The sequence below is a fragment of the Mustela lutreola genome, chromosome 7, assembly GCF_030435805.1.
Source record: "Mustela lutreola isolate mMusLut2 chromosome 7, mMusLut2.pri, whole genome shotgun sequence".
NCBI classification, from domain to species: Eukaryota; Metazoa; Chordata; class Mammalia; order Carnivora; family Mustelidae; genus Mustela; species Mustela lutreola.
Window position 1 is genome coordinate 68,534,843 of NC_081296.1, and position 22,550 is coordinate 68,557,392.

Below are 22,550 nucleotides of genomic sequence, written 5' to 3' on the forward strand. Positions count from 1 at the left end.
GTTGTTTCCATGTCCCACTGTAGGCAGAATTTTACCTAAATTCCCCAGCCTCTTAAGAAAGCTGGGAGTATCTCAACCTCTTGAGAAAGTTGAATTTTACCTGAATTCCCCAGCCTCTTAAGAAAGCTGAGAATATTCCAGCCTCTTGAGAAAGTTCCCCAGACCTTATTCCCAAGTATACAGGAAATCCTTTGATTTTAGTACAGCAAGGCTTAATCATCTATCCTAGGGAACCCCCGTGACCACTATTTTATTCTCTATTCCTTTCCATTCTGTGGCTTGTCATCCTTCATCTTCCATTCAGCTGGAATCCAGTTGTCCTACTTTTAAGATCAGGTTCTTAAGAGAGCTGCAGTTTGTCATAGATACAGGGCCAGAGGTCCCAGTTTTCCAAAAGCAGTTTCAGTTTATGTCCATCATTCTGTATAATTATTAATAGAGACCTCTTTCATCTTTGAAGGTCCTGGTATGGACAATTACATGTTTGCCTAGCCATAGCACACATAAAAGGTATTTCTTGCTCTACACCAGGTACAGCCAAACAAGTACATACAAAGATTGGGGAGCTTTTTCCTTTATGATTCCATTTGTTCCCCAGTTTATTTGGCCTATAATAATTCAAACATAGCTTCATTTTTTTTTTTTAAGATTTTATTTATTTGAGAAAGAGAGAGGGGGAGGGAGCATGAGCAGGGGAAGGTGCAAAGGGAAAAGCTGACTCTCAGGCCCCTGGGATCATGACCTGAGCTGAAGGCAGACGCTTAACCGACTGAGCCACCCAGGTGCCCCAAACATAGTTTGTAATTATTGCAATTTGACAGTAGAACCAATCATCATTGGGCTAATAACCTATTGAAATTAATCTCATGTCTGTTCCCAGGTTCCCCTTCTGGCTGAAATTTATGGTATAGAGGGAAATATTTTCAGGCTTAAAATCAATGAGGAAACTCCCCTGAAACCCAGGTATGAGGTTCCCGATGTACTCACAAGCAAGCCCAGCACTGTAAGGTAAGCCAAGAAACAAGAGAACTTGGATACACCCTCAATATGGGCTTTTATCATACACTGAGTAGCAGATTTTGTATGTGCCTCCTGTTTTCTCTATTCAAAGCTACCATCATTTGCCAAGTTTGTGTTCAGTTATTTGGCAATAAATTTATCCTTTTTGTATGTTATCCATTCTGTTTTCTCTTCTTATGCTGTGATTAATCGGCCCTTGTAAATGGGGAGAGGCAGAACTTTTGATGCCTGCTGTCCTTTTCACAAAGAAAAGGATTCATCAATCTGACTTTGGGAATAAGTAGAAGCAGAGCTATTTAATTTCCTCAATTTAGTGGCAGGGCTCCAGAGATCTAATGCACTAGCCAAACATGCTTACTGTAATTTATACAGTTAGGCTGACTCACTTTTAATTAATGGTAGTCTCAGAAGTCTAACATGTAATTTGATTGAGAGTCAGAGATAAATTAATAATCAGTGTCTAAGTGAAAAAAAAATCTTCGGGGATTAAAAAGTATTTTCCATGTCACTGCAGCATCTTGTTCAGTTCTCAGCACACCTTCCAGTGATATTTCAACTTGGTTCTCCCTGTTGATTCCTGTTATTTCTTTTATATATTATTTCACCAAGGGAATAGAAGATTATACCAGATGCTTTAATTTTCACTATATTATTATCATAATTTTATGTAGATTATTTTTTCCATAAAAATTTAATAAAGTCAATAAATTATAGGGATAAGTTATTTCAATTATAGTAGAATCATCATAAATTCAGAATAGGTCTGTCTATTCATTGAGCTGCTACTCTATGCCAAGAACTTAGGAAACAGGAATTAAAGAGAGACTCTTCTTAAGACTTCACAGTTTGCTTGTGCACTTGTTTTTATGCGTGTGTGTGGGTTGGTGGTTGTGGGGGTGTGTGTATATTATTGGTCACACTATATTATTTTCACTATCCTGGAGGATTTGCTTTCCTGGTAGATCCTTTAACATTTTTACAAATTCATCTCTCCTTCTCTTTTTCTGACCCCATATTTTGGGGTCAGGGCAATAACTAGCTTTGTTTAGTAAATATGGCATATTCTACTTCTGTTCCAACCTCTTTCTAGAGGGCCTTTTACTACTGCAGAAACTAGAAAGCTAAAAACCATATTCCTCCATCTCTTATATTCCCGTGCAGCTAGTTTCTGGTATATTTCAGGATCTACCAATGATTTGTACTTACAGGGATCTTGATTTCAGTACTGAGCTTCCCATTTTGCTAGTATGGATTTGGCCACCATAGAATGTCTCTCTAGAGGTATACTAGTGAGAGCAGTAGTTTTCTGATCTCCAGAGCTAACGTGGCATGATCCTGGAGCCCAGCAGTTGCCATAGTGACTTCTGATTATCCACCTTCCTGATTCTAGTTGCAATAGAAGTTTCATTGACCATACAGTTATGCAGTATTGTTCTGTTACTATTACCTCAACACGTCCCATGATGTTGTAAGCTCCTAATTTCCCCATATTAAGTCACTTATTTTCTACTTAAAATAGAGTGTTTTCTTTAATCTACAGTTGACTCTGGGTTGATATAGTCTTTAGTATCAGAAGTGAGTATAGACCACAAACCCTCCAGGATGGGAATATGAGATTGGTTAGTTGATTTGGCTGGATTTGGAGATAGCGAGGATATCGTTATCATTAGGATGAGATATTAGTGTTATGGACTGAATTGTGTGCATGTCCCCCCCCCCCCCGCTTCCCCCCCACAGACTCATTTGTTGAAACCCTAACCTCCTGTGCCTCTGAATGTAACTGTATTTAAAGGTATGGCCTTTGAAGAGGTAACTAAGTTAAAATTGGGTCATTAAGGTGGGCTCTAGTACAATATGACTTGTGCCCCACACGAAGAGGAGATTAGAACACAAGTAACACAGACAGAGGGATGACTGTGAGAGGACATAGCAAGAAGAGGAAAGCCAAGGAGAAAGGTCTCAGAAGAAACCAAACACTGACACTTTGACCTTGGACTTCTAGCCTCTAGAATTTTGAGAGAATTAACTTCTGTAGTTTAAGCTACCTACTCAGTGTGGCATTTGTTGTGGCAAACCTAGCAAATTAAAAAACTGTCAGTAAACCACAGCATTCCTTGGCAGAGTTACGTAAATTACTACCCATGGTCAACTGAAATAAAGTGCATATTGAGAGTATAGCCCCTGCAGACAAAGCAATAGGGACATAGCATAGAACAATTGTCATAAAGAACTTAAAACTCTGAAGTGGCCTCTTATTAATTTAACTGAAGAACTTAAAGAAAGAAAAGTACAGTCTCAGGTTTTAAATTCTTAGCTTAGGCATTTGTCAGAAACCAAGTAAGTTTTTTAATGACAGTCCTAAAAGTCTCTCATATCTGTTGTGGCTACAGAGTTCTTATAGCTAAAAATCAGATACAGAGTTTGTCTGTGGTTTGCTGAGTTAGACCATGAGTTTAATTCACAGCCTCATCAGTTCTGTGAATTTAGAGCACTAATTGGGGAAAGGGAAAATTATATAGCAGCATTTGGGAAGATTTGAATAACGAGTACTCAGACCTCAGAATTCCATCAAGCCTCCTATTCCAGCAGAAGCAGCTCCTTTTCCTCTAACAAAGCTGATCCAACCTTACTTGGACACCCTGTGTTGACCTCACCTAAGATATATTGTGCAGGGGGATTCTAGTGTTCCTTATGCCTCACACCACCCTTCACTGCCTTTAAAACCACTATCGGAGTCGAGCATGCCTAAAGAGCTAATTACAGTCAAACCCTATCCCTAAGGAATTACAAGATTTTCTCTGGGCAAAAACCTGGTATATGGATGGGAATAATTTCTGAGGGGCTCCTAGACCGAAGGAAAGAACACAATTTTAGGACTGCATTAAATTTACTGACATGGCGGGGCGCCTGGGTGGCTCATTGGGTTAAGCCTCTGCCTTCGGCTCAGGTCCTGATCTCAGGGTCCAGGGATCCAGCCCCACATCGGGCTCTCTGCTCTGCGGGGAGCCTGCTTCCCCCTCCCCCTCTGCCTGCCTCTCTGCCTACTTGTGATGTCTCTCTCTCTATCAAATAAATTAAAAAAAAAAAATTTACTGACATGGGTACATGTACCAGAGAATCTAGATTTGATATGCTAGCTTGGACAGCTGGGAGTGGATCTAATTATTTGCTTGGCTGGTTAATTATAATCTGTGTTCAGCTATGGACTCTGCTGAATGAAGCTGAGATACCAGAAATTCCTTGGCAGAGTAGAAGAAATAATCCATAGACTTAGGGAGGTAAAGATGTTGAAGTGGATATATCATACTCAACAGCTCATCTAGCTCCTAATTTTGTTCTCTAAGAGGATCCAAAAGATATTCCCTTCACTGAGAAATAAATTGGTAAGGGAACATTTGGAAAGCACTGTAGTGAGTGAATATCTTTTGTGAGCGAGACATAATGGTGGGAAATGATGCCATCAAAATGGGCTCCCTGAGGGGTGCCTGGGTGCTTAAGTGTCTGCCTTCAGTGCAGGTCATGATCTCAGGGTCCTGGGATAGAGCACTGTGTCATGGGAGGTTTCCTGCTCAGCGAGTTGGCTTCTCCCTCTCCTCCTCCCCCTCCTACTTCCCTTCCCCCTGCTTGCTCTCTCTAATAAATGAATTTTTTCAAGATTTATTTATTTATTTATTTATTTAACAGAGGCACTGTGAGAGAGGGAACACAAGCAAGGGGAGTGTGAGAGAGAGAAGCAGTCTTCCTGCCAAGCGGGGAGCTCAATGTGGGGCTCAATCCCAGGACCCTGGGATCACAACCTGAACCTAAGGCAGATGCTTAACAACTGAGCCACCCAGGTGCCCCATCAAATAAATAAAATCTTAAAAAAGGGCTGGGGCCTCCCTGATTTCCCTGGAGACCATAAGACTCCAGGTGGCAGAATGAAAGTAGCAGCATTTAGTAGGTAGAGACAAGGTGAATATGTTTCCATAAGGTGCAGCAGTATATGTATGGTACCCAAAATACCCAATCAAAGGATGCATTGGACTGAAATAGATGCACTAAAGTGGAACAACCAAAAGAATTCAGTTTGATGAACAGTGAGATACAACCTCTCACCCAACTCCAGACAGTTTCCAGAGCCCAGGCATCTTGCTTGAGGGGTGGGGTTTAGAACCCGTGGAGAAGGACTTGATAAGGATATAATAAGAACATAAAATATCCCTTTTCACCTTCCCTAAAGAGGCATGTGACCATTTACCAAAATGACAATGCACCAAGAAAGAAATACCTAGACCTCTGAGGGGTTATAAGTGCTGCCTCTGAGCTTACATAATTCGTGGGGATCCAGAATATCCTAACAGTCTACCTATCAAATTGGGGACTGATGAGAGTCAGGAGAGATTCCATCTCACTGGACTCAGTGGGTCAAAATCCAATCTAGGTTATCTCCTTAGTTTCTGAGTGTATGGTTGGGATGAGAGAAAAAAGCAAAATGTTTAGTGCACTGAAGTGTTACTAGACTGTCCAGACCAAGGTAATGATGATGATAGCTAACATTTATTGAGTGTTTATTATGTGCCAGCCACTGCCTGGTGTTTTGCATGCATGATCTCATTTAATTCTCCCCCAAAGCTCTATTTGTTCTTGCTTTTATTATTTCTACTTTACAGATGAGGAAACTGAGAACTGGGTAGACTGATTAATTTGTCCGAAGTTATGCACCTAGTGCATGATAGAGCTATGTTCAATCCAGGCTTTCTGACCCCAAAACCCGTGTTCTCAGTCACTTCTTTCTCCTGTCTTATCTATGCTATGTCACATGAATATTGATTTACAATTTTTTTTTTTAATTTTAGAGAGAGAGAGAGTTTATGCAGTGTGGGGTTGGGGTAGGTGGGGAGGGGCGGAGGGGGAGAGAGAAAATCTCAAGTAGACTCCTCACCCAGCACAGAGTCCAACACAGTCCCGAGATCATGACCTAAGCTGAAATCAAGAGGCAGGAGCTTAACTGACTGAGCCACCCAGGTGCTCCATTTACATATTAATTGAAATTGAGAATCACATTGAACCATGTAAACCTGTTTTTCTCTTGTTTTATTTTCTAGGCTTATTTCATGTGCAGGGGATGCAGATAGTCTGGTATTGACAGACGGAAAAGGAGATCTGAAGTATCATATCACAGCAAACCCATTCAAGATAGATTTGGTGTCTGAAGAAGAAGTAGTGATGAGCATAAACTCCCTGGGCCAATTGTACTTTGAGCACCTGCAGATTCCTCTTGAGCAAAGGTATTTTTGCACATTACTTGACATACAGAGATCTTCAGAAAACCTGACTGTGATTACTAATTGCCTAAATAGTTGATAAATTGCCGTGGAAAACTGGTTGCTTTATTTGCTGAGATAGTGTTCTCAGATATTTCATCTTTTCAACTGTGCAAGTATAAACAGGCTTGATGACAAAAATGATTCCCAGATTTTTGCAACTTGATATTCTTTTTTTTTTTTTTTTTTTTTTTTTTTTTTTTTTTTTTTTTTAAAGATTTTATTTATTTATTTGACAGAGAGAAATCACAAGTAGATGGAGAGGCAGGCAGAGAGAGAGAGAGAAGCAGGCTCCCTGCTGAGCAGAGAGCCCGATGCGGGACTCGATCCCAGGACCCTGAGATCATGACCTGAGCCGAAGGCAGTGGCTTAACCCACTGAGCCACCCAGGCGCCCCAACAACTTGATATTCTTAACATATCCTCAGGTCTTGTTCTCAGGGTCATGAGTTCAAGGCCCACACTGGGCTCCATGCTGGGCATGGAACCTACTTAAAAAAAAAAAAGGAAAGAAAACAATCTCTGAGAAGGAACTAAAGACTAGCAGAACAGATCATACACAATAAGGACAAAAAGAAAAGACCACATCCAGATGGGTCAGAAGAACAGAGACATGATTTAGTCAGGTCCCACACCCCCGGGGCAGCAACCCATAAGTGGGAAGGCTTTCACAACTGAAGAAGCCTGCCCTGAGGGACAAGGGGTCTGAGCCCCACATCAGGCTCATATCTATCCCAGGGAACCTACACCAGGAAGACAAGCGCCCATAATGTCTGGCTTTGAAAACCAACAGTTCTTATGTCCCGGAGAGTCAGAGGGTAGAAAACTGACTGTGCTCTCAAATGGCATGTGCACAATCACACTTGGCTTTGAGTTCCAGTACAGAGGCAACCACCTGAAAAACACCTGGGTTACATGTGAAGGAGGTCCATTGACTAATATTAGGGCACGTGCCAGAATGGCAGGAATCTGTTGCAATGTCCTCCAGGGACAGATGCACTATGGTTACCATTCTACCTTGCCCACGGTTGGTGGGTGTCATTTCTGGCACTCTGTATCTACTATGCTAGAGCACCACTCACCCCCTACAGTGTTCCCCTGCAAATTTGCTCCACCCAAGCCACCTCCCAACCTGTACCCTCTCCCAAGTGTCTCTGCACCCTGGTATTCCCTGTTGGTGCCTTTGGCTAGCATCAGAGTTCCTCCTATGCAGCCTTCAACCCCAGCACTTGGAGCAGGGAGCCTCAGCTAGGACCAGAACCCCTCCTAAGCACCTCCACCCAGGGGGGGCAGCCCTACAAACCAGAACACCTATAGCAGTCACAACTGGACCTCTTAGCAAGCCATGCAGGAGACATGCCCCACGCACCAGTGTATCCATAGCTGTCATAACCCAGCCTCACAGCCAGCCATGCCAGAGACCAACCCCACACCAGCATATCCACAACAGTCAGAACCAGGTCTCTCATGGGCTAGCCCCACTAACCAGCATGACCATAGTAGTCAAAGTCAGACCTCACAGACCGTCATGCTGGAGGATAGCCCTACTCATCTGTGAGTCTGCACAACTGCAACCCAGTCACTACAGAAAGGTACATGCAGCCCACGTAGGGAACACTTTTGGGGCACCTGACTGGGGTGGCTAGAGGGTTTACACTATTGGGCCTACAGGATACCTTCTGCATAAAGCTATTCCTTCAAGATCAGGAGATGTGACTCATCTACCTAATACATAGAAACAGAGACTTTGGAAAAATGAGAAGACAGAAGAATATGTTCCAAATGAAAAAAACAAGTCAAAATTTCAGAAAAAGAACTAAAGAAACAGAGATAAGCAATTGATGATCAGAAAGATGCTCACCAAACTCAGGAGAAGGATGAGTGAACACAGCGAAAACTTCAACAAGGAGGTAGAAAATACTAAAAGAACCCATCAACTGAAGGATATGGTAACTGAAGTGAAATATACACTAGAGGGAATCAACAGATTAGATGATGCAGAAGAACAGATCAGCAGTCTGAAGACAGGGTATTGTAAATCACCCAATCAGAGCAGCAAAAAAAAAAAAAAAAATTTAAATGAGGATAGTGTAAGAGACCACTGGAACATCAGACATACAAACATTCATCTTTTATGGGGTCCCAGGAGAAGAGAGGGGGGAAAAAGGGGTCAGGAACCCCATTTAAAGAAATAATGGGGACACCTGGATGGTTAAAACATCTGACTTTAGCTTAGGTCATGATCTCAGCGTGCTGGGGTCAAGCCCTGCCTTGGGCTCTGTGCTTAACAGGGAGTCTGCTTCTTCCTCTCCCTCTGCCCTAACCCCCACTTGTTCTCTCTTTCTGTCTCTCTCTCTCTAATAAATAAATAAAAGGGAAATAATAGCAGAAAATTTCTCTAATTTGGTAAAAGAAATAGACATCCTAGTTCAGAAAGCACAGAGAAAGACCCACCACAAGACACATTACAGTGGAAGTATCCATAGTTAAAGATGGGGGAATCTTAAAAGCAGCAAGGGAAAAACTAGTTACATACAAAGGAAACCCCTAAACATAATAGGCCAGAAGGGAGTCAAGCTATGTATTCAAAGTACTGATAGGAGAAAGACTTATAACTAAGAATACATTTACCTGGCAAGGTTATTCCCCAGAATTAAAGGAGAAATAAGGAGAAATTTCCCAAATAAGCAAAAGCAAAAGGAGTTCATCAGCATGAAACTGGCCTTCCAAGAAATGTTAAAGGAACTTCCTTAAATGGAAAAGAAAAGTCCATAACTAGAAATAAGAAAATTATAAAAGAAAAAAATCTCACTGGTAAAGATAAGTGTCTAATAAAGGTATAGTTCAACCACCTGCTTAGCTTATATAAGTTTAAAAAACAAAAGTAATGGGGCACTTGGGTGGCTCAGTGGTTTGGGCCTCTGCCTTCAGTTCCGGTCATGGTCTCAGCGTCCTGGGATTGAGCCCCGCTTCTGGCTCTCTGCTCGGTGTGGAGCCTGCTTCCCATCTCTGCCTGCCTCTATCCCTACTTATGCTCTCTCTCTCTCTGTCAAAAATAAAGTCTTTAAAAACAAAACAAAAAAAAGACAAAAGTAATAAAACCATCTAGACCAGGGGCACCTGGGTGGCTCAGTTGGTTGGGCGACTGCTTTCAGCTCAGGTCATGATCCTGGAGTCCCAGGATCAAGTCCCACATCAAGGCTTCCTGCTCAGTGGGGAGTTTGCTCCTCCCTCTGATCCTCCCACCTCTTGTGCTCTCTCTCTCTCATTCTCTCTCAAGTAAATAAATCTTTTTTTTTTTTTTTTTAAGGCATCAGACCTACAATAATTAGTCAAGGGATACACAAAACAGTAAGATAGAAAATATGACATCAAAAACATAAAACATGGTGTGGGAAGAATAAAAATGTAGTGCATTTAGAATATGCTTTAGCTTAAGTGACCAAACAGACTTTAAAACAAAGACTGTAACAAGAAACAAGACCATCACATAGTAATGATAAAGGGAAAGATCCAACAAGAAATGACACATTAGACCAGATGAACTTTATACACCCATATATGCATGTATATACATTCTTTTCAAGTGCACATAGAACATTCTCCACATTAGGTCACACATTAAACCACAAACAAAACAAGTCTCAATAAATTTAAGAAGGTGGAAATCATGATCAAGCATACTTTTCAACGGCAATGTTAAAAAACTAGAAATCGGGGCACCTGGGTGGCTCAGTGGATTAAAGCCTCTGCCTTCAGCTCAGGTCATGATCCCAAGGTCCTGGGATCGAGCCTTGAATCAGGCTCTCTCCTCAGCGGGGAGCCTGCTTCCTCCTCTCTCTCTCTTTCTCTCTCTCTCTGCCTGCCTCTGCTTGCTTGTGATCTCTGTCTGTCAAATAAATAAATAAAATCTTAAAATAAAATAAAATAAAATAAAAAACTAGAAATCAAGTATAGGAAGAACACTGGGGGGAAAACCCCCACAAACACATGGAGGCTAAAAAGCATACTACTAAACAATATGTCAACAAATAAAGAGGAAGTAAAAAAAAAAAAAATACCTGGAAACAAATGGAAGTGGAAACACAATAGTCCAAAATCTATGGTTTGCAACAAAAGTAGTTTGAACAGGGAAGTTTATTGCAAAACAGGCTACCTCAAGAAACAAAACTCTCAAATGGACATTGTAACCTTACACCTACAGGAACTACAAAAAGCAAAACAAAGCCCTAAATTCACAGAAGGAAGGAAATAATAAAGATTAGAATGGAAATAAATGAAATAGACTTAAAAACAATAGAAAGGATCAATGAAATGAAGAGCTGGTTATTTGAAAAGATAAACAAAATTGATAAACTTTTATCCAGACTCATCAAGGAGAAGAGAAGGCCCAAATAAACAAAATCAAGTGAAAGAGGAGAAGTTATGGTCAATACCATGGAAATACAAAGGATCATAAGAGACCATGATAAATAATTACATGCCAGCAAATAGGAGAACCTCGGAGAAATAGATAAATCCTAAAATACATAGTCTTCCAAGGCTACATCAAGAAGAAATAGAAAATGTAACCTAATTACTAGTAATGAAATTGAAAAATCCAAAATCTTCCAGCAAACATAACTCCAAGACTAGATGACTTCATAAGCGAATTCTATAAAACATTTAAAGAAAAGTTAATACCTCTTCTCCTAAAAGTATTATAAAAATTGAAGAGGAACGAATGCTTCCAAACTCATTCTATAAGGCCAACATTACTTATCATTAAAAAATAAATTACAGGCCAATATTCATGATAGACGTTAATAAAAAAAATCCTATACAAAATATAGCAAACCAAATTCAACAATACTTTAAAAGAATCATACATCATGATCAAGTGCATCTCAACAGATGCAGAAAAGGAATTTGATAAAATTTAACATCTATTTATTATAAAAACTTACAAAAACATTGGTATAAAAGGAATGTGCCCAACATAATAAATGCCACATATGGCAACCCATAGCTAACATCATACCAAGAGTGAAAAGCTGAAAGCTTTTTCTCTTAGAACAGGAAAAAGACAAGGATGCACACTCTTGACACTGTTATTTAATAGTACTGGAAGGCCTAGCACAGCAATAAGACAAGGAAGGAAGGAAGGAGAAAGAAAAGAAAAGAAAAGGCGGGGGGAGGAAAGGAAGGGAAAGAGGAAGGAAGGAAAGAAGGAAGGGAGGGAAGAAGAGCATCCAAATAAGGAAGGAAAGGAAAGGAAGAAAGAAGAAAGAAAAGGCATCCAAATAGGAAAAGAAGTAAAACTATCACTATTTGCAAACTACATGATACTATATACAGAAAATGCTAGACTCCATTAAGAAACTACTAGAACCGGGACGCCTGGGTGGCTCAGGTGGTTAAGCGGCTGCCTTCAGCTCGGTCATGATCCCAGCATCCTGGGATTAAGTCCCACATTGGGCTCCTTGCTCAGCAGGGAGCCTGCTTCTCCCTCTGCCACTCTGTCTGCCTATGCGCTCGCTTGCTCTCTGACAAATAAATAAATAAATAAAATCTTTTTTAAAAATGCTAAAATTAATAAATGAATTCACTATAGTTGCAGGATGCAAAATTAATATACAGAAATTTATTGCATTTTCATATGCTAACAATGAACTATCAGAAAGTATAATTAAGAAAACAATCCCATTTACAATTGCATCAAGAATAAAATACCGGGACGCCTGGGTGGTTCAGTTGGTTAAGCAGCTGCCTTCGGCTCAGGTCATGATCCCAGCGTCCTGGGATCGAGTCCCACATCGGGCTCCTTGCTCCGCAGGGAGCCTGCTTCTCCCTCTGACTCTGCCTGCCTCTCTGCCTGTGCTCGCTCTTGCTCTCTCTCTCTCTGGCAAATAAATAAATAAAATCTTTAAAAAAAAAAAAAAAAGAATAAAATACATACAAATAAAGGTAACAAGGAGATGAAAGACCTGAACTCTAACAGTCTATAAGACAATAATGAAAGGAACTGAAGACAGCACATGTACTCATGGGTTAGAAGAATTAATATTGTTAAAATATCCATACTATCCAAAGCAGTCTATAGATTGAATGCAATGCCTATCAAGATACCAATGAAATTTTTCTCAGAAATAGAGCGAATAACCTTAAAATTTGTATGGAACCACAAAAGACTCCAAATAGCCAAAGCAACCTCAAGAAAGAACAAAGCTGGAGATATCATGTCCCTTGATTTCAAAGTATACTACAAAGCTATAGTAATCAAAACAGTATAGTATTGGTACAAAAACAAAAACACAGATCAATGGAACAGAATAGAATCCAGAAATAAACCCATGCATATATGGGTAATTAATCTTCAACAAAGGAAGCAGGAACATACAGTGGGGAAAAGACAGTCTCTTCAATAAATGGTGTTGGCTACTGGTATTTACCCAAGAAAACAAAACACTATTTAAAAAAAAAAAAAAAAAGATGTGTGCACCCCTATGTTTACTGCAGCATTATTTACAATAGCCAAGATATGGAAGCAACTCAAGTATCCATCCATAGATGAAGGGATAAAGAAGATGTGGTATATATATGTATATTATGTATATGTGGTGTATGTACACACACACAGTGGGATATTACTAAGCCATAAAAAAGAACAAAATCTTGCCATTTGCAGCAACATGGATGGAACTGGAATAATGCTAAGTGAAATAAGTCAATCGGAGAAAGACAAACACCTAATAATTTCACTCATGTGGAATATAGGAAACAAAACAAATGAACAAATTAAAAGAAACAAAAACAAAAACACCCCCAGACTCTTAAATATAGTAAGCTAGTGGCTGCCAGAGGAGAGGTGGGAATGGCAATGAGTGAAATATGTGAAAGCAATTAGGAGTACACTTACCGTGATGAGCACTGAGTAAGGTATAGAAGCGTTAAAACATACTATACACCTGAAACTAATATGTCACTGTCTATTAATTATACTTGAATAAAGAACATATTTCAAATATTAATCTAGGCACTGACTTTACACCTCATAAAAATAAGCTCAAAATGGACCAGAGATCTAAATGTAAAATACAAAACTATAAAACTCCTAGAAGAGTTTTTCTCCATAGGAGAAAACCGAGATGACCTTGGGTATGGTAATGATTTTTTAATACACCATCAAAGGCACGATCCATGAAAGAAATAACTGATAAATTGGGCTTCATAAAAATTAAAAACTAATGTTTTGTGAAAGACAATGTCCAGAAAATGAGAAGACAAGCCACAGACTTTTAAGAAATATTTGCAAAAGATGTATCAAACGAAGGACTGCTACCCAAAACATACAAAGAACTCTTAAAATTCAACATAAGAAAATGAACACTGGGGGCGCCTGGGTGGCTCAGTGGGTTAAGCCGCTGCCTTCGGCTCAGGTCATGATCTCAGGGTCCTGGGATCGAGTCCCGCATCAGGCTCTCTGCTCAGCGGGGAGCCTGCTTCCCTCTCTCTCTGCCTGCCTCTCCGTCTACTTGTGGTTTCTCTTTGTCAAATAAATAAAATCTTTAAAAAAAAAAAAAGAAAGAAAGAAAATGAACACTGAACTTTAAAGCGTGCAAAAGAGCTGAACGGATGTCTTACCAAAAAAAGATATACAGATGGCAAGTAAACACATGAAAAGATGTTCAACATCATCCAAACATTACAGATTAAAACAAGATTTCTCCAAAAAGTGAAAAAAGTACATTACAGTACATCTCTCTGAAAGTTTTTAAAAGGCAAATACAAATCTATGTTTGAGGACCCATACATACACTTGTGGGACTGCTATAAAAAACAGCAAGGGAATGGTTTCACACAAAATTTAGTAAAGTGGTTACCTCTGAAGTGTGAGGGAAGAAGGTGGATAATACATTGAGGAACGGCACACAGAAACTCCAAAGGAGTTAGTCATCTCTGCTGCTTCAGTGGGTTCACAGTTGTTCACTTTCGTATTATTCTTTAATTCTGAACTTACGTTATATACCCTTCCATAGTCATACTTTATTTTTTTTTTTAAGATTTTATTTATTTATTTGACAGAGAGAAATCACAAGTAGTCGGAGAGGCAGGCAGAGAGAGAGAGAGGGAAGCAGGCTCCCCGCTGAGCAGAGAGCCCGATGCGGGACTCGATCCCAGGACCCTGAGATCATGACCTGAGCCGAAGGCAGCGGCTTAACCCACTGAGCCACCCAGGCGCCCCAGTCATACTTTATTTTACACTAAAAAAATTAACACATAATGCAGATGGATAGACAATTCACAGAAAAAATAGGAACACCGTTTAATGTATAAAAATGTATTATATGTAAGTATAATACATTTATATTTATTCAAATATAAATACATCTTAATAAACGAAGCTATTGGATTGATGTTCATCATAAATGTTCGATTTCATAAACTTATTTTTGTAATGACATTATTTTTAATAAGTTAAAAGATATAATTAATGGGTCCTCAAAATTTAGAAATTAAAATCATTGTTGAACAAAACTCTGTCAATCTTCCCATGAGTGAAACAATTTTCTTTTTATTAAAACAGAGCTACCAAAGAAAATAAGGAGGACACATCAGCTGACACTTCTCAGGTAATCTAGATTGAGCGATTTATCTTTTTTAAAATCTCTTTCACCATCATCATCATGATGTGGAATACAACGGTTCTGTTCTCCCCTTCCTCTCAGAGCCGGTACTTGATAAACCCTCTACTGCATAAATATGGGACCACCTATCTCTTTTGCTCACCTTGTCATCTCATTCTTTCGTTCCTTTGTTTATTCATGTATTTATTCGTTCATAAAATGGGTAATTCCTGAGTGTCTGCTTTTGTGCCAGTTCAAAAAATTACGCTCAGCAAGAAGGATGAGCAGTGAATAAAACAAATCCCAACCTGTCCTTATGAATCTTAGCATCTAATGGGAAAGATAGACACTGACCAAGTACAAGCATGAGGAGTATTATGGAAGAGTGCTGTAGGAGAATATAACAAGGAGCTTGACCAAGACGAGGTTCAAGATAGACCTCCTGAAGGAAATGGTTTTCTAACTGAAACTGATGCACGAAGATACATTAGCTAGTCAAAAGGTGGGAAATGAATATTCCAGGTAGGCGGAATTTCATATTCAAAGACCTTGAGGTAGGAAGAAGCACATCTGAAGAAATTTTTAAAATATATATACTTTTTAGTGGGAGAAAGAAAAGCAAAGGTAAAGGTGTTATGTAACTAAAGGCCAGACAGATAGGCAGGGCAGTTCTGTGGCAAGTCTTGTAATAATTCTTGCATTCAACAAATGTTCATTGAGTATTTCCTATATGCCAGTTACTGTTTGAGGAACTGATGATGTATTGTTAAATAAATCAGAGTCCCCCATTACCTGGAGCTGTCATTCTTCGATGTCTTGTTGACCTTTTTGGACTTTTTGGACTAAGGGCAAAGGGAAACTATGGAAAGGTTGTAAGCAACAGAGATATGTGGTCTGGTGTCTGTTTTTAAAAGATTATTTTAGCTAAATTATGGGAAATGGGCATTCCAGAAATAATCTCTTCATCCAAAGCCACATGCATCTTCAAAGGACCCCTAACCCCTTTACCAGGAATGGTAAAAAAATATTTCCAGTGCAGTAAGGACATGCATCTTCCTCTTGAAAACTGACCCGTGCTAATGAATATGAGAGAGAATATTTTTCCCATTTTTCAAATAGAGAAGGACAACTAAGACATAGCCTTACACAGTTTTGTAACATGTCCAGTCAGCTTTGGGGAGACCTCTAATTAGATAGCTTAGTGATTTTGTGTAATTGATGTCCTTGTAAGAATCTGATGAAAGCTATGAACCATCTCTGTAGAACAAAATTTTCATACTGTTTGAAGGAGTTCCCAAACTCTAAAGCCCATCCACAGACCCAAGGAAAATAGTCCCTACATTAAGAATTCAGATGTGATTTTTTTTTTTTTTTTAAAGATTTTATTTATTTATTTGACAGAGAGAGATCACAAGTAGGCAGAGAGGCAGGCAGAGAGAGAGGAGGAAGCAGGCTCCCTGCTGAGCAAAGAGCCCGATGCGGGACTCGATCCCAGGACCCTGAGATCATGACCTGAGCCGAAGGCAGCGGCTTAACCCACTGAGCCACCCAGGCGCCCAAGAATTCAGATGTGATTTAAACATACACACAAACAGAGGCTCACTTTATAGAAGCTTATAATTATGAAGAAACCACCTAGAAATGTGCAAGGGCTCTTTTTTGTTTTTTTTTTTTAAAGAAACATGCATTACACACACACACACACACACACACACACAAACACACAATTTCTAGCAAACTTTTTCATTCTACCAGAGAGGAAGAAAGAAACTTGTAAAGCCAAGAAAGGAAACTTGTAAAGCCGAGAAAATTCATTAGCTCTGCATCAAAAGACTATGAACTTGAGCAGTCTTGACTTCTCATTTGGTTTAGCTAATTGAAGGAGGGCGGGGAAGTACTCATCTCATCCAAAACATTTGCTTTGGGACTCAAGTTATTTGATTCTAATTTTTTGCCTCACATGTTTACAAGGGAAAAAAAGAATTTTAAAAATCTGACTTCTGTAAAGACTGTTTTTCAAAGTGCTTTCACATCATTTTGAACTGTGTAAAGATACTCATGTCAAACGGTGAGGCAGTTACTCAGAAAACTCAGCATAAAATTACAATATGGTCCAGCAATTTCGCTTATGGATATATATCCAAAAGGGAAAACAGGGACTCAAACATTTGTATGCTTGTATTCTTAGCAACATCATTCACAGTAGCCAAAAGGCGAAAGCCGTCCAGCAACCCAAGGGTCATTGACAGATGTATGCACACACAAAATATGGTATACACATACAATGGACTATTACTCAACCTTAAAAAGGAAAGAAACTCTGACACATGCTGCAAAATGGATGAATCTTGAAGACATGATACTAGGTGAAATAAGCAAAAATAGAAAAGGACAGATACTACATGATTCTAGTTATGTGCAATATATGCAGTAGTCAGATTCATACAGATAGGCAGTAGAATGGTGGTTGTCACAAGTTGGGGGTGGAAGGTATGGGGAGTTTTTCATTAATGGGTATGGAGATTCAGTTTGGGATATAAAAGTTCCAGAGATGGATGGTGACGATAGTTGCACAACAATGTGAATGTACTTAATGTCACTGTTGACATTAATGTGCATGAAAAAAAATGGGGGGCCCTGGCTGGCCTAGTTGGTAGAGCATGTGACTCCTCATCTCAGGTACATGAGTTCAAACCCCATGTTGGATATGAGATTACTTAAAATAAAAAAATAAATAAACTGGTTAAAGTGGAAAATAAGTAGTTAAAATTGTAAATTTTATGTTATGTCTAGTCTACCACAATAAAAAATCATATTCATGTCAGCTCCAGTTCATAAGGAGGATGATTGCTGGGATTTATATAGAACACAGATCAAATTTGTTAAATATACTGTCATCACACACAGGTCTTTTAAAAGATACTCATTTTCTCAGTCTAGTTTTTTAACAATCCAAATAAAATGTGCTGTTGTGGTAACCACATTTGTTGCAGTATATAAACTCAATTTGCTCTTCTTATGCCATCAGGAAGACCAAGACGATCTGGGCCTGTGGGAGGAGAAATTCGGAAAATTTGTGGATAGCAAAGTTAATGGTAAAGTTGAAATTGTAGTATTAAAACAGATCTTGCCAAAAATGGCTAAATATTGCTACCTAAAGTCCCTGAGCCTTGGCCCAAACAAGTGATTTCTGTAAGGGGAACAGAAATCTCAGATTTGGGTCCTTTATTCTTCAGTAATGCACTGCAACAGAGAAAGAGTGAATGTGTACCTTTTGTGGGGAATGAAAGAGAAATATAGGCCTCATGGAGTTGTTGATCTCATGTTAGGGGCCTAGGTCAGCACACTGCTAGTACTACTTAGTATATCAAACAGCCACAAGTTTCACATTCTATTTTTATGAGAGTCAAGTGATGAGAAATGAAGTTCTAGAGCTCATTAGCTCCAATATTTCAAGCCATTGGTTCTCAACCTTCTCCAGGCCTCCCCATCATTCACATGTTTCTCACATGCCAATCTGTGACATTTCTCACTAGATTTTGTGATAGTGGTAGTTTGTCTCTTCCCTAACACCTTGAGAATTTCTGTTCTAGCATCTGGATCTATAGCCTAGGATAATGATTAGGACTGACAACATGTCCAAAATGTATAAGTAGGGGGGCCATCGGGCTTTCCTTTCTGTAACATCATAATCTCTTTTACCTTCTCTATAGTACCCCTTTTCCATAAATTCCTTTAAATAAGGACCATTTCACATCCACAACTTCTCCTAAGAGTGAATTTAAGTCTCTTATTTCTCCTAGTTACTTGCATTTTTCCCCATATCTCTAAAATAATTGTTAAATAAAGGACTTTGTTTCTGGTTAAAAAAAAAAAAAAAATTACCTATCTACAATCACAGGGAGGAGCCAGGAAAGATCTTTCTGATACTTTTTACATTACTGTTCCTATACGCAATAAGAATAAATGATCATAAGAAGACACCCAGTCTTTTATATAGTGAAGATTAAAATTGCTCAATATCCTTTGTTTCCTAATGTAAATAAGCATGCAATACATTTTAGGAAAATTTAGATTAGAAAAAAATTTAAAACTTCATAGCCGTATTTTACGGATAGAAAGGAGGTTTAGTATAAATGAGGACATGAAGAGCTTAAGCACATAGCTAAAGAAACACTACTAAGTGACCAGAACTTTGCCTTGTGCATGTTTGCATCCCCACAGTACCTGAATTTAGCATCTTATAGAAAGGGCACACAAGCTTTGAGCAGTGGCAGTATCGTAGCCAATGAGGTTTATCCGAGGCGTGTTTATTGCTAATTGAGAAAGAGCACACACGTGATTTGCCAACTGATCAGGCCAAGTTCAGGTCTCTCGATCCCTAGTCACAGGTAAATGAGTCTCCTTAATTGATTGTCCTACAGAGAAGCAAAACTCAGTATTCTGGTCCCCATAGGTCCTGCCTCCATTGGTTTGGATTTCTCCTTGCATGGATTTGAGCATCTCTATGGGATCCCGCAACATGCAGACTCACACCAACTTAAAAATACTAGGTAAAGTGAAAAATTCTTATAGGATGCTCTGGTTTAAACTTAGAAGGGAAAACATTTGAGTTGTCTGAGCCTGGGCCAATATGTGCCTAGCCTTTTCCTCCTTGATACTGCTTATAGATCTTTAAGAGCAGTGGTTCTTAATTTTTATCTTACTTTTTTTTGGCAAAAAATTGAACATTTAAAAAACTGTAATGCTGAACCCAAAATATACAGAGGAAATAAAAATATGGAATGATTGTGGTTAAAATAGGGGAGATAGCCTCATCACCACTTCCCCAGCTTTTGCTTTCACTCCTCAAGGCCTCTCTGTGGAACCTGAGAGAATATCCTGTGAAAATCACTGACCTAGAAAAAGTCTCCCTACCAAAAAAGGACAGTGAGCCAGAGAATGGAAAAGTGTGGTATCTTATGTCACCTTTGATTCCTTCAGGGAGATCATTTCAAACTAACACTATTGACAAGTAAATGCCAGAGGTATCAGACTGAGAGGAATCCAAACCAAAAAGAAGAGTCTGATCAAGTTTGCTGGGTTGAAATGCTGTTTGCACACCTGGTCAACAGGTGGGCATGGTCACAAGCAAATCAGAAACTGTGCTGCTCACACACCAAGCCAAGCTTTGGCCTCCCCACCCCAGTTCAGTTCCCCATCTTTCCCTACTCAGCACTGTGGAAGCATGTTAAGAGACTGTCATTTTGTTCTGGCAGTGGAGAAATACAAAATTTGCCAATTATATCTGCTCTTTTTTTGCTATTGTGGAGAAGTCACAGGAAACAGTCCTCACCTCAGGAGAGATACTCGGAAGAGATATCTAAGATATGAGACCGTGCATGCCAATTGTCACAAGAGGGGAGGCTAAAGGAATCAAAGGAGGGAATCATATTAACCATATTTGGGTTAGGGAGGTGTTAAGAGTTGAGCCTTGAGGGGCACCTGGGTGGCTCAGTAGGTTGGGCCTCTGCCTTCGGCTCAGGTCATGGTCTCAGGGTCCTGGGATCGAGCCCCACATCGGGCTCTCTGCTCGGCAGGGAGCCTGCTTCCCTTCCTCTCTCTCTGCCTGCCTCTCTGTCTACTTGTGATCTCTGTCTTTCAAATAAATAAATAAAATCTTTTAAAAAAAGTTGAGACTTGAAAGATGCATAGGACTCAAGGGTTTGCAGGGGAGATTGGAGCTATGCTATTCATTGATAATAATATATTTGTGGTTATTACTGCTGATAGTCCATCTTTGTGTGTTTCAGTGATGGTGATGCTTACCGTCTTTATAACCTGGATGTCTATGGATATAAAATACATGACAAAATGGGCATTTATGGTTCAGTGCCTTATCTCCTGGCCCACAAACTAGGTAGAACTCTAGGCATTTTTTGGCTCAATGCCTCTGAAACTCTAGTGGAGATCAATACGGAGCCTGCAGTAAAGGTGAGCTTATGAATCGTGACTGCATGCCATGCTTATGTAAGAAACAAAACCAGTGTAATTCTAGCTCTGGACTTTGTAGTGACAGTTTTCTGCCACCAAAGCCTTTGCAGTATAATCAGTGAAAGTTAATAATATGTACCTGTTACTGACCTATGGATGATACTTACATATTACAATATGAGGGAAATTCTTTAGAACTTCATTCCACTCTTTTTCTAGTACACGGTAACCCAGATGGGCCCAGTTGCAGCTAAGCAAAAAGTCAGATGTCGAACTGATGTGCACTGGATGTCAGAGAGTGGAATCATTGATGTCTTTCTGCTGATGGGACCTACGCCTTCTGACGTCTTCAAGCAGTATTCATACCTTACAGGTACTTGCATGTGGAAGTGCCAGCCTCTTATCCCATTATAATTCCTCTCTCCTATGTATCATCACTGTAAGTTAATATTTGTTGCACCCATATAGAATGTATACACAATTTACCCAAGCTTTTCAAGAAGCAAACGTTTCTCCTTCCACCTTCATCCCATTCAGCTTGGTAAAATGTCCTGGAGCTAGAACGCTCTACTCTCTGATCCTTAATACTCTCCGTTTGCTTTCCTCAGACCCTTTAAGCTGTGGGCTTTCTCTGCCTTCATCTCAGACAATCAGTGTCCCAACCTGAACTTTTCTATGTTCTCTGCTCCATTAAAACATACCACTGGCTTTAGCACTAAAGCATTTTGTCTTTAAAAGATGTAAAGATCATCTCTGTTGATGCAGAAAAAAGCACTTGACAAAATCCAACACTGTTTCATGATCAGAACTCTCAGAAGTTTAGGAGTAGAAGGAAGCTTCCTCAATATGATAAAAGGCATTTATGAAAAATCCACAGTTAACACCCTATTCAGGGGTGAAAGACTGCAAGCTTTCCCCTAAGACCAGAAACAAGACAAGGCTGCCCACTTTACCACTCCTACTGAATATTGTACTAGAAATTCCAGCCAGCAAAGTTAGGCAATAAAAAGAAATAAAAGGCATCCAAATTGAAGAGGAAGAAGTAAAATTATTTCTTTTCACAGATGATGTGATCCAAGATGTTAGAAAATCCCAAAGAATCCACAAAGAACTACCAGAACTAATAAAGAAATTCACCAAAGTTGCAGGGTCTGTAATCACACAAAATTAGTTGTGTTTCTGTAGACCAGCAATGAACAATCTAAAAAAGAAATTGAGAAAACAATTCCCTTTATAACATCCAAAAGAATAAGCTACCTAAGGATATCTCTAACCAAGTAGGTGATTAAAACTATGAAACATTGCTGAAAGAAATTTAAAAGGCCTAAATAAATGGTTAAAATGGCCAATTTTATGTATTGCATATTTTTGCCACTTTTAAAAAAATGGTAGTGTAATATATCCCCCAAAATTGAACTGTATACTTTAATTGGTTGAATTTTATGATATTTGAGCTATATCTCAATAAAGCTGTTACAAATAAAAGTAACGCAGCATTGCTACTGCTGCATTCTGTTAAAAGCCCCTCGATCCAGCCCATATTGAGGAGGAAGAATTTGATTCCAACTTTGATGGAAGAAATGACCAAAAATTTATAGATATGTAAAGACACTCATATAGGAAAAAGTACTGTGAAGGCCCACCTA

At 39.3% G+C, this 22,550-nt stretch overlaps 1 protein-coding gene and 1 pseudogene across 7 annotated transcripts in view; both read left to right on the forward strand.

Moving 5' to 3' along the window:
* Nucleotides 1–22,550, forward strand: part of GANC (glucosidase alpha, neutral C) — a 73,021-nt gene that overhangs the window by 12,405 nt on the left and 38,066 nt on the right. For all 7 annotated transcript variants that reach the window (XM_059181261.1, XM_059181266.1, XM_059181260.1 and 4 more), the window contains 7 exons: nt 881–1,008; nt 6,108–6,290; nt 14,892–14,937; nt 17,960–18,026; nt 19,388–19,484; nt 20,724–20,904; nt 21,124–21,277. In XM_059181261.1, the coding sequence (XP_059037244.1) occupies nt 881–1,008; nt 6,108–6,290; nt 14,892–14,937; nt 17,960–18,026; nt 19,388–19,484; nt 20,724–20,904; nt 21,124–21,277 (856 nt within the window). The remainder of the gene's footprint in view (nt 1–880; nt 1,009–6,107; nt 6,291–14,891; nt 14,938–17,959; nt 18,027–19,387; nt 19,485–20,723; nt 20,905–21,123; nt 21,278–22,550) is intronic.
* LOC131837357 (U4 spliceosomal RNA) lies at nt 19,191–19,259 on the forward strand (annotated as a pseudogene).